The sequence below is a fragment of the Columba livia genome, chromosome 24 (assembly GCF_036013475.1).
Source record: "Columba livia isolate bColLiv1 breed racing homer chromosome 24, bColLiv1.pat.W.v2, whole genome shotgun sequence".
NCBI lineage: Eukaryota > Metazoa > Chordata > Aves > Columbiformes > Columbidae > Columba > Columba livia.
Window position 1 is genome coordinate 5,815,360 of NC_088625.1, and position 11,799 is coordinate 5,827,158.

General features: G+C 51.4%; 1 protein-coding gene across 1 annotated transcript; it reads right to left on the reverse strand.

Annotated features, from left to right (window-relative positions):
* Nucleotides 1-489: 489 nt before the first annotated feature.
* Nucleotides 490-10,327, reverse strand: LOC102083438 (endothelial cell-selective adhesion molecule). The gene is made up of 7 exons (XM_065040618.1): nt 10,180-10,327; nt 3,561-3,718; nt 2,802-3,015; nt 2,578-2,733; nt 2,222-2,344; nt 1,990-2,128; nt 490-1,160 (listed from the first exon to the last, which is right to left on the reverse strand). The coding sequence occupies exons 1-7, from the start codon at nt 10,220-10,222 to the stop codon at nt 833-835; spliced, it is 1,161 nt and encodes a 386-aa protein (XP_064896690.1). The 5' UTR covers nt 10,223-10,327; the 3' UTR covers nt 490-832.
* Between the last annotated feature and the right edge of the window lie 1,472 nt (nt 10,328-11,799).

The window sequence follows — 11,799 nt, forward strand, 5'->3', positions numbered from 1 at the left end:
CACACAGAGGGACTTGGGGCCCCCCCAAACTCCCCAACTCTGAAAACGAGCAATGACTGGCCAATATGGCAACCTCTACCTTGCCCCGTTAACTCTGAAACCTACTGATGACTGGCCAATATGGCAACCTCCTCCTTGCCCCATTAACTCTGAAACCTACTGATGACTGGCCAGTATGGCAATGTCCTCCTTGCCCCGTTAACTCTGAAACCTACTGATGACTGGCCAATATGGCAACCTCCTCCTTGCCCCGTTAACTCTGAAACCTACTGATGACTGGCCAATATGGCAACCTCCTCCTTGCCCCGTTAACTCTGAAACCTACTGATGACTGGCCAGAGGTGGAAACCTCCTCCTGCTCTGTTAACTCGGAAAACTGGCGATCACTGACCAGAAGCAGAAAGCCCCTCCCTGCCCTGTTAACTCTGAAACCTAATGATGACTGGCCGCAGATGGAAACCTCCCCACAAATTCACTCAAAACCAGAGGGCCGGGCAGCGCCGTTTTTAATCAGAAAAAAACCCCTAAAAAAAGCGTCATGTCCCTCCCCCCCGCCCCGTCCCCCCTGCTTTTAATTCTTTTTTATTAAAAATCCCCCATTTCGACCGATATATATAAAAAAAAAGAAAACAAAAAGAAGCGCCCCCCAGGTGGGGCCATTTTTGGGGTGTTCTATTTACAAGGCTTGCCCCCCCAAACCGCACCCCCATTAAACGCCTCCCACCGAGTCCAGTTTTTTAACACAAAGTAACCCAAAAAGGGAAGAAAACACCCCAGAAAATGGGGGAGGAGGGGGGTGGTGGGTATGGGCACCCCCCTTTTTTTGGGGGGGTCACACCAAGGAGCCGGCTCGGCTTTGCGCCGGCACCATGACGGGGACAGCGCCCGCCCGGGTCAAACCGGAGTGCGGCACCGAACCTGGGGGGGCGACGGGGTCCTGGTGACGTCGGGGGGTCCCATTGAGGGCGGGGGGGGAGCGGGCAGGGGGGCGTCCCCCTGGGCGGGGTCCCCCCCGGTAGCTGCCGGTGTCGGAGGGGGGGGTGGCAGCGTAGTGTCCCCCCCGGGGGCCGGCGATGGACGACAAGGTGCTGGTTTTGGAGATGGTGTCGGCCGCCGGGCGTCGCGCCCAGGTCGGGGTTTTGGGGGCCACAGCGTCTTCCCTGCGGAGAGGGGCGGTCAGAGACAAACCCCATGTCCCCCCACCATGTCCCCAAACCCCAGGGCTGTGCAGGGCCCCAGATGGGGGGGCAAGAGGAAAAGGAGGGGAAATAGAGGTGGAATATGCTCTTGTTAACTCTGAAACCTAATGATCACTGGCTAGAGGTGTGTCTCCTCCCTGTCTGTTAACTCTGAAAAGTGGCAATAATGGGTCAGAGGTGGAAACCTCCTCCCCCTCATTAACTCTGAAACCTAATGATGACTACATATAGACAGAAATGTTCTCCCCCTTCCTGTTAACTCCATAACCTACTGATGACCAACCAGGGATGGAAACCTCTCCCTTTGTTAGTTGGGAAAGACTGGCAATCACTGGCCAGAAGCAGAACCCTCCTCCCTGCCCTGTTAACTCTGAAACCTAATGACAACTACATACAGACAGAAACCTCCTTCCCCCATCCTGTTAACTCTGAAACCTACTGATGACAGGCCAGAGATGGTCCCTCCTCCCACTCTGTTAACTCGGAAAACTAGCGATCACTGGCCAGAAGCAGAAACCTCCTCCCTGCCCTGTTAACTCTGAAAGCTAATGATGACTACATACAGACAGAAACATCCTTCCCGCTATCCTGTTAACTCTGAAACCTACTGATGACCAGACAGCGATAGAAACCTCTCCCTCTGTTAACTTGGAAAACTAGCGATCACTGGCCAGAAGCAGAACCCTCCTCTCTGCCCTGTTAACTCTGAAACCTAATGACAACTACATACAGTCAGAAACGTCCTCCCTGCCTCCTGTTAACTCTGAAGCCAACGATGACAATTCCTCACTTGATCTCATTGGCCACGTCCTCCTGCCCGTCCCGTTTCTTCCTCCGGTAGCCAACGACCCGCCGGGCGAAGAAGACGACGGTGGCCAGAGCGCCCAGGGAGCCCAACACGGCGCCGGCGATGACGGCTTTGGCGCTGGCTGCCGGACAGAAACACCGGCAGGTTTTGCGTCCGTGGGGACACCGTGGGGACACGGTGGGGACTGTCCCCAACCCCGCAGACACGTACTCACTTGTGTGCACCTCCAGCGCGACGCTGCACTCGGCCGAGCCCGCCCGGTTCTCAGCCACACAGACATAGAGTCCCGACATCTCCAGGGACAGGTTGGTCAGCTTGAGGGTGCCCTTGGCCCGGTCTGTGACGGGGGGGACACAAATTGGGGTGTTGTGTCCCCTGCAGTGTCCCCACAATGTCCCCACGCAGGGCTAAGGTGACATTATTCCCTGATACTCCATGCCTGCTCGTGCAGGACGGAGCCCAAAGCGTTCCCTGGGACTTTTTGTCCTTCCCGAGATATTTTGTGCCCGCCTCAGGATTTTTACGTCCCCTCCCGGATTGCTTTGTCCCCCCCGTGTGGTGACACCTTACCCTGGGCGGGGGGGAAGAAAACCTGTGGGATGGGGGCCGTGCGCTGCCACTGGTACCCGGGTGATGGTTTCCCCTTCTCCGAGGAGCAGCTCAAGGTGACGTTGGCTCCCACGGCCGGGCTGCCGTGCAGGTGACAGGTGGGGACAGCCGGTGGCACTGCGGGAACCAGCCTTAGTTCCCACATGGGGGTGACAATGAAGCGGGGGGGACTGGCGGGGCCTTACCCAGGACGGTGAGGTTGATGACGGCGACGTTCTTGCCGGTGCTGGTGGCCTCGTCCACCACGTTGACGGTGCACATGTATTGTCCCGAGTCCCCTTCGCGGGTGACATTGATGACCAGGGAGATGTTGTGACTAAGGACGGGGTGCAGGAAGCCCACGCGGGGCTTCAGCTCCGTCTCCTCCACCTTCACCGTCCCGTCCAGGTAGGTCAGGACCTGCTCGGGGTGGGGACAACGTGCCTGTGGTCACCTCTGGGAGGGGGAACCCCAAGAGTCCCACCAAGAATCTCCCCCTTGTGGGCATCATGAACATCTCCCCATCGTGGGCACCACAAACATCTCATCGTGGCCACCACAAACATCTTTCCATCGTGGGCACCGTGACCATGTCCCCATCACAGGCACTGTGAGCATCCTCCTACCAAGGGCATCTCCCTATCTTGGGTATCTTCCCATGGTGGGCAGCACAAGAACCTCCCCATTGCAGGCACCGCAGGCAGGACCTCATGGTGGGCATCTCCACATCACCGTCACCACAAGCATTTCTCCCATCATGTGCATATCCCCATCATGGGTATCACCCCATGGTAGGCACCACGAGCTTCACCCCATCATAGGTGCCACCTCACGGTGGGCACCATGAGCTTCACCCCATCATAGGTGCCACCTCGTGGTGGGCACCACGAGCTTCACCCCATCATAGGTGCCACCTCGTGGTGGGCACCATGAGTGTCCCGCCACCATGGCCACCTGTCCCCGACCTGGAAGGGGTCGGCGTCGTCCTTGTCCAGCAGCCAGGTGACATATGGCTTCTTCTGCGAGCGGCTGGTGTACCAGGCGGGCAGCACCGCCCGCTGCCCCTCCACCGAGAACACCGAGCCCGTCCCCACGTGCACCTCCAGCACAGCCGACGTGACACCTGACAACAGGACAGGACACAACCCCGGGTGACATTTTTCCAGAAAAAGCCACCGAAATTTGGAAAAGCCCCAGTAAAATCCCCACCGGTCATCGCTGGGAGGACGTTTCTTCTCCATCCCCACCATGAGGACACGGGACCACGTTGTCCCCTCCTGTCCCCATTTCCCAGGATGAGAAAATCTCCAGCCAAAGAAGTCCACCCCCCCGGTCACCCATGTGCACCCACAAGTGCTCCCAGTTATCCCAGGATCCCCATTTTGTGCTAAACTGGGATTATCTGTGGGTGGTTTCTCCTGACCCTCCAACCTATCCTAAATATCCCACCCCAAATATCCCACCCCAAATATCCCACCCCAAATTCCCCTTCCCAAATATGCTGCCACAAATATCCCACCTTGAATATTCCACTCTGAAAATCCCACCCCAAATACCTCATCCCAAATATCCCACCCTGAATATCCCATCCCGAACATCCCACCCCGAATATCTCATCTCGAATATCACACCACAAATATCCCACCCCAAATATCTCATCCTGAATACTCCACCCCAAATATCCCATCCCGAATATGCCACCATGAATATCCCACCTTGAATATTCCACCCTGAATATCCCACCCCAAATATCTCATCCTCAATATCCTGCCCCAAATACTCCACCTTGAATATCCCATCCTGAATATCCCACCTGGAGTACTGCACCTCGAACATACCATCCAAAATACCCTGCCCCAAATCTCATCCCAAATATCCCACCCCAAACATCCCACTCTAAATATCCCATCCCGAACACCCCATCCTGAATATCTCATCCCGAATATAACACCCCAAATATCCCACCCCAAATATCCCATCCTGAATATCCCACCCCAAATATTCCACCCCAAATATCCCATCTCGAATATTCCACCCTGAATATCCCACCCCAAATATCTCATCCTGAATATCCCATCCCAAACATCCCACTTTAAATATCCCATCCCGATCATCCCATCCTGAATATCTCATCCCGAATATCACACCCCAAATATACCACCCTAAATATCCCATCCTGAATATCCCACCCTGAATATCCCATCCCGAATATGCTGCCACAAATATCACAACCCAAATATACCACCCTAAATATCCCATCCTGAATATCACATCCTGAATATCACATCCTGAATATTCCACCCTAAATACCCCACCCCAAATATTCCACCCTGAATATCCCACCCCAAATATCTCATCCTGAATATCCCATCCCAAACATCCCACTTTAAATATCCCATCCCGATCACCCCATCCTGAATATCTCATCCCGAATATCACACCCCAAATATACCACCCTAAATATTCCATCCTGAATATCCCACCCTGAATATCCCATCCTGAACATCCCACCCCAAATATCTTATCGCAAATATCACACCCCAAATGTCCCACCCCAAATATCTCATCCCAAATATCCCATCCTGAATATACCACCCTAAATATCCCACCCCAAATATGCTGCCACAAATATCACACCCCAAATATACCACCCTAAATATCCCATCCTGAATATCACACCCTGAATATTCCACCCTAAATACCCCACCCCAAATATTCCATCCTGAATATCCCACCCCAAATATCCCACCCCAAATATCTCATCCCAAATATCCCATCCCGAATATCCCATCCTGAATATACCACCCTAAACAGCCCATCCCGAATACGTCGCCATGAATATCCCGCCTTGACTATTCCACCCCAAATATCCCACCCCAAATAACATCCCACTCTAAACATTCCATCCCGATCATCCCACCCCAAATATCTCATCCCGAATACCACACCCCAAATATCCCATCCTGAATATCCCACCCTGAATATTCCACCCTAAATACCCCACCCCAAATATCCCATCCTGAATACTCCACCCCAAATATCTCATCCCAAATATCACACTCCAAATATCCCATCCCAAATATCCCATCCCGAACATCCCACCCCGAATCCCACATCCCTTCGTCCCCCTCCCGCCCCCCCTCGGGTACCACCACCCAGACAAGGATGCTCGGCAGATTATTCCCCGGCTTTGCTCGTTAAAGCTCAGCCAGAAAATTAATCGGCTCAGGGTTTAGGCCGGGTTTATTTCTCCCCGGGGGGGAAGCAGCTCCCGCATCCCACCCGCTCGGTCCCCGCATCCCATCGATCGCGTCCCCGGCTGCCCCCGCCACGCTCGGGACGCAGGGACGGGGCGGGGGGACCACGCCGCTGCCCCCACCCCCCCAAACCGGAGGATTTGGGGAGAAACCAAAGGATTTTGCCTCTTTCTTATGAACTCAGAGCTTTCATTTGCTTTCTTCAGGACAAACAAAGTGCTGGGGGGGGGTATTTTTAGCCTCTTTCTTGCGCATCCGTTCGTCAACCCCCCCGCCCCAGTTTTCCGGACGGAGCCTTGGAGCTCCGGGCAGGAAACTCTGCTGGGGCTGATAAACCTTCCCAGGAATTAACAACAAAAAGGAAACAAATCAAACTTCCCTTCCCTGGGGTAAAAAACGAGGAGGAATCAGCCCTGGCCTGGTGAGGATGCTCAAAAATAGCTCAAGCGGCCTAAGAACATAAACCCTTAAGTCCTTGGGGTGGGGGTGGAATAAAACGCTACCGGGCGATGGAGACGGCGGTGAGGAGCGAATTGATTTATATTATTAGTCTTATTAATGAGGTGGAGCTGAATAAAAGATGGAGCGGGGATTAGCGGGGATTATAACGGAATTATAGGGCGTTGTGAAGAGAATTATGCGGCGTTGTCAAGAGAATTATGTGTTGGATTGTGGCAAATTTGGATTGGATGCGAGAGAATAAATGGCGACTAATGATTCGTTTGTGATTTCTAGAATAAATATATGTAATAAAATATATGTAATAATAGGTTGTATATATTCTATAATAACGATATCAATATTCATAAAGAATATGTGCTGGTATCATGTCCCTACTGGTTTGATAAGGGTAGTTGTAATAGCGAGGATGTGATAGTGATAATGATGTTAATAATTCTAATAATAATGTTAATAATTCTAATAATAATGGGAATAACAATGTTAATAATGATGTTAATAATAAATGTTAATGTTTATGTTAATAATAATCATCATCGTTATTAATTAATGATGCAGATGGCATCAGATGGTGCTGCAGCTGAACCTCCGGGCATCCCCACCAGCCACATGAATTCATTGTTTCTCAGCCCAGCATCATTTTGGGGCAAAATACATAAATAAGTGACAGGAAAAGGGCGCTGGAGGGGAAATGGAGGCTCTGGAGGGGAAAAATGCTCCGGAACCAGCTGGGGATTTCCCAAGGGAGCCCAGAACCAGCGCCATGACACCTTGTTAACTCTGAAACCTAATGACGACCACGCGATGGGCGCCCTGACTCTGTGATCCCTAAACCAGATCGCGGCTCCATCACCCCCATGGCGACAGATCCGGAAGATGCTCATTTTCTAAAAAAACCCCTTTTTTCTGGCAGAATTCACCCCAAATTCAAAATGTCGACCAATTCCGAGCCTAAAAAGAGGCGGCAAAACCCGGCGCTGGAGCGGCGGGACTGAACCCTTTGGCATCGGCTCCGGCTTTGGCCACCTCGGCGCTTCAAATCCTCTAATGCTTTAACCAGATCGAAAAAATTAAGCTGCTCCCGGCGCTCATACATGGATGGGGGGAGCGGGACAGGACACACGGGGCCTCCTGGCTGCTATTTGGGCTGAAAAACCTGGATTTTAGTCCAGCTGCCTCAAGCAAAGCACCTGCCCGGGTGTTTTCCATGCGCTTCAGCCCATCTGTCCACATTGAGGGGAAGAAACACCTTTCCATCTACCTAGAAAACACCTTTATTTTTACCTATAAAACACATTTATTTTAACCTTTTGAAACACCTTTAAACCTTTTCCCCACTATAAAAATTAAATTCACCTTTTAATTATTTTCCCCTATGGAAGTAACTTTAAATCCAACATTGATATTAATCCCCGTGTTAATGCATCGTCCTTATCTAAAATCACAGCGTTTCACCCCAATAAAGCTGTTTGTTGGCTCAATGCTCAGCCCGAACCCCCCAAAACCAGGGGGAAAATAAGAAGAGCCTATAGGGTATTAACCCTATAGGGAATTAACAGCCGGAGGGTTCGATGACCCCGCGCGTTGGGATTAAGGCGCCGGATTCATGTGAAACCAAGACCCGAATTAAATCGCAAGAGCCCACGCTGGGAGTTTAAGCTCCGCAGGGAGAATTTGACCGCAAAAATGATTAAGAAATAGATAAAATGACCATTAAAAAGGTCGAGGAGCAGCTCGGCCATGAGACGCAACCACCCGGGTACGGTTTTGTTAATTGTTTTAATTGTTTTTGGGGTATTTTTTCCCTTATTTCTATTTATAACGGGGCGGATCGGAGGCACCCGTTGGGAAAATCCAGGGCGGCTTTTCCCACGACCCCGGGCTGGGGGGTCAGAAAGCGCCGGAGCCTCCAGAGAGACCAAATTTGGGAAGGAAACATGGAAATGAAATCAAATCATGATAATGCAGGGACGTGACTTCGGCCCCGATGGAAACGGCGGCGCCGGGGATGCCGGGCGCTGGGTTCCGCTCCCGTATGGAGCCCATAGGGTGGGGACGGGACTTCTGGAGGCAAAATGAAGGAAAACCAGCCATTTGGGGCGCAAAATTCTCTCTTTGCTGCATTTTGGGGCTTTAAAGTCTCATTTTGCTGCATTTTTGGGGCTCAAAAATCTCATCTAGCTGCTTCTTTGGGGCTCAAATGTCTCTTTTTGCTGCATTTTTGGGCTTAAAAATACCATTTTACTGCATTTTTTAGGCTCAAAAGTCTCTATTTGCTGCAATTTGGGGCTCAAAAATCTCTTCTAGCTGCTTTTTTGGGGCTCAAAATTCTCTTTTTCCAGCATTTTTAGGCTCCAAAATCACTTCTTGCTGCATTTTTGAGGCTCAAAATTCTCCTTTTCCTGCATTTTTAGGCTCAAAAGTCTCTATTTGCTGCATTTTGGGGCTCAAAAATCTCTTCTAGCTGCTTTTTTGGGGCTCAAAAATCTCTTTTTCCGGCATTTTTAGGCTCAACAATCTCTTTTTGCTGCATTTTGGGGCTCTCGGTCCCTCCAGCACCCCATCCCGGGTGTGATGGTTTTGGGGACCCATCGCACATGAATGATGTTGGGATGCGGGGAAGGGAGAACCCGCCGGGTTAAGGATGAACCGACCGCCACGGTTTGTTTAAAAATTATTAACAATTAATTATTATCATGGAAAGATAAAAAGAATCCCTTCAAGAAGCAAAGCGGAGCGGGACCCACACCCATGCGGAGGAAACGCGGCCGCTATTGCTATTGTGGTTTTGGGGCCGTTTCCTTTCCCCAATGGGACGTTTGCCCTTCGCAGCCACGGTGCCATTTCCCCCCCCACCCCCAAAATTTAATCAGAATTAATTTGGAAATTAAGAGGGAAAAAGCCAATTGATAGAGGGGGTTGAGGTGCGTCACTCTCGTTAAGTTTTTATCATGGGAAACATAAAAAGAAAAGGTTATTGGATGTTTTTTGCCTGTGCAGGGAGGTGGGTACCGGCCTTGTGTCCCCCCGCGACACGGGGGGTTTCAATTTGGGGGCAGCTCCAAGTGGCTTTTTCCCACATTTTCCTCTCTCCGAGTGCCCCAAAGAGGGGACGGGGGTGGGATTGGGGCCCCCCGGGTTCCCCTTTAAAGGTCCCCAGGGTCCTGCCCGGTACCCCCCCCCGGTAGTCCCGGGTCCAACCCGGTGTCCCCTGGTACCGCTGGGTCCCTCCGGGTGTCCCCCCCGTACCCCCGTGTCCTACCCGGTGATCCCCCCTGTACTCCCGAGTCCCTCCGGGTGTCCCCCCCGTACCCTGCCCGCTCTCCCCGGTATCCCCGTATGCTGCCCGGTGCCCCTCCGGTACCGCTGTGTCCCTCCGGGTGTCCCCCCTGGCACCCCCGGGTCCTGCCCGGTGCTCCCGTGTCTCGCCCGGTGACGCCCCTGTACTCCCGAGTCCCCCCGGGTGTGTCACCCGTGTCTCCCCCGGTGCCCCGCCCCGTACCCCCGTGTCCTACCCGGTGACACCCCGGTATCCCCGTGTCCTGCCCGGTGCCCCCCCGGTACCGCTGGGTCCCTCCGGGTGTCCCCCATGGTACCCCCGTGTCCTGCCCCGTGCTCCCGTGTCCCGCTCGGTGACCCCCTCGGTACTCCCGAGTCTCTCCGGGCGTGTCCCCCGTGTCCTGCCCGCTACTCCCATGTCCCTCCGGATGCCACCCCCGTACCCCCGTGTCCTACCCGGTGACCCCCCGGTGCCTCCCGCTTACCCCCCCGGTACTCCCGAGTCCCTGCGGGTGTCCCCCCCGTGTCCCCGGAACCCCCGGTACCGCTGGGTCCCCGCGGGTGTCCCCCGCCCCCGGTCCCCGCTCACCCAGCAGCGCCGCCGCCGCCAGCGCTGCCCCCAGCGCGCCCATGGCCGGAGCCGCCGCAGCAGGTGCCGGGGGGGGAACGGGGACCGGGGGGGCCGCCCGCAGGTGGGGGCGTGGTTTAGGAGGGGCGTGCCCAAAGACAGGGCGGGGCTTCCGAGGAGGCGTGGCATCGCCGAGGGGTGTGGCCTGTCCCCATTTCGGGGGTCTCAGCCCCGGACACTGGACCCCCCGGCCACACAGCAACGAAGTTGCGATGATTAATTAACGATTTGGGGCTATTATAAAAAAAAATAGTTGGGGTTATCAGTTATTTGAGGTTATTAATTATTTGAGATTATTATTAATTATTTGAGGTTATTAAATATTTGGGGTTATTATGAATTAATTACTTGGCGTTATTATTATTTGGGGTTATTATCAAGTATTTGGGGTTCTTATTGATTAATGACTCAGGCTTATTATTGAATTAATTATTTGGGGTTATTATGAATTAATTACTTGGGGTTATTATTATTTGGAGTTATTAACTATTTGGGGTTATTATTAATTACTTGGGGTTAGTATTATTTGGAGCTATTACTAATTATTTGAGGTTATAATTATTTGGGGTTACTATTAATTACTTGGGGTTATGATTAATTATTTGGGGTTGTTCTTCATTGTTTGGGGTTGTTATTAATTACTTACGACTATTATTATTTGGGTCATTATTAATTATTTGGTATAATTATTATTTGGTTTATTATGAATTATTTTTGCCTATTATTAACTATTTGGCATTACTATTAATTACTTGGGGTTACTTTTAATTACTTGGGGTTACTATTTAATTACTTGGACTTATTATTACTTGGGGCTATTAATTATTTGGGGTTGTTATTATTTGGTGTTGTTATTATTTGGTGTTGTTATCATTTGGGATTGTTATTAATTACTCGGGGCTATTATTTGGGTCATTATTAATTAATTATTTGGTATAATTATTAATTATTAGGGTTATTATGAATTCTCTTTTGCTATTATTATTTGCGGTTATTATTAATAATTTGTGGTTGTTATGAATTCTTTGAGATTATTATTATTTGGGCTTATTATGAATTATTTGGGGGTGTTATGAGTTATTTGGGGTTGTTATGAATTCTATGGGGTTATTATTATTTTGGGTTATTATTATTATTTGGGGCTACTATTAATTAATGATGATAATGCAGGCAAGGGGGCACAATGCGACGCCCCAATGTCACCCCCCACACCCTCCCCCCCAACCCACATTAAACCTTCCAATAAAAACACCCCAAAAAGGCCAATTTTGCCCGGGGGGTCACGGATTTTTGGGCGTCCCGGGTGAACCGGCCCCGTCCTCGGGGCAACCCCGGCGGGGATTAAACGCGGAGGAGGAGGAGGAGGAAGAATTAATCCCCTGCCCTCAGTTTCCCCCGTAAATCCCGCCCGGATGCGGCTCTGGGGGCATCGACATCCCCCAGTGTCCCCAATTTTGGGGCAACTTACCCAACTTCAGGGTGACATTTCAAGCGCCGGAGCTTTGCTTCAATCTCTTTCCAACCATTTCAGGCGCCTCTGAGCGGTGATAAAGTTAAAATTTTAAATTCAAATAAAAATCT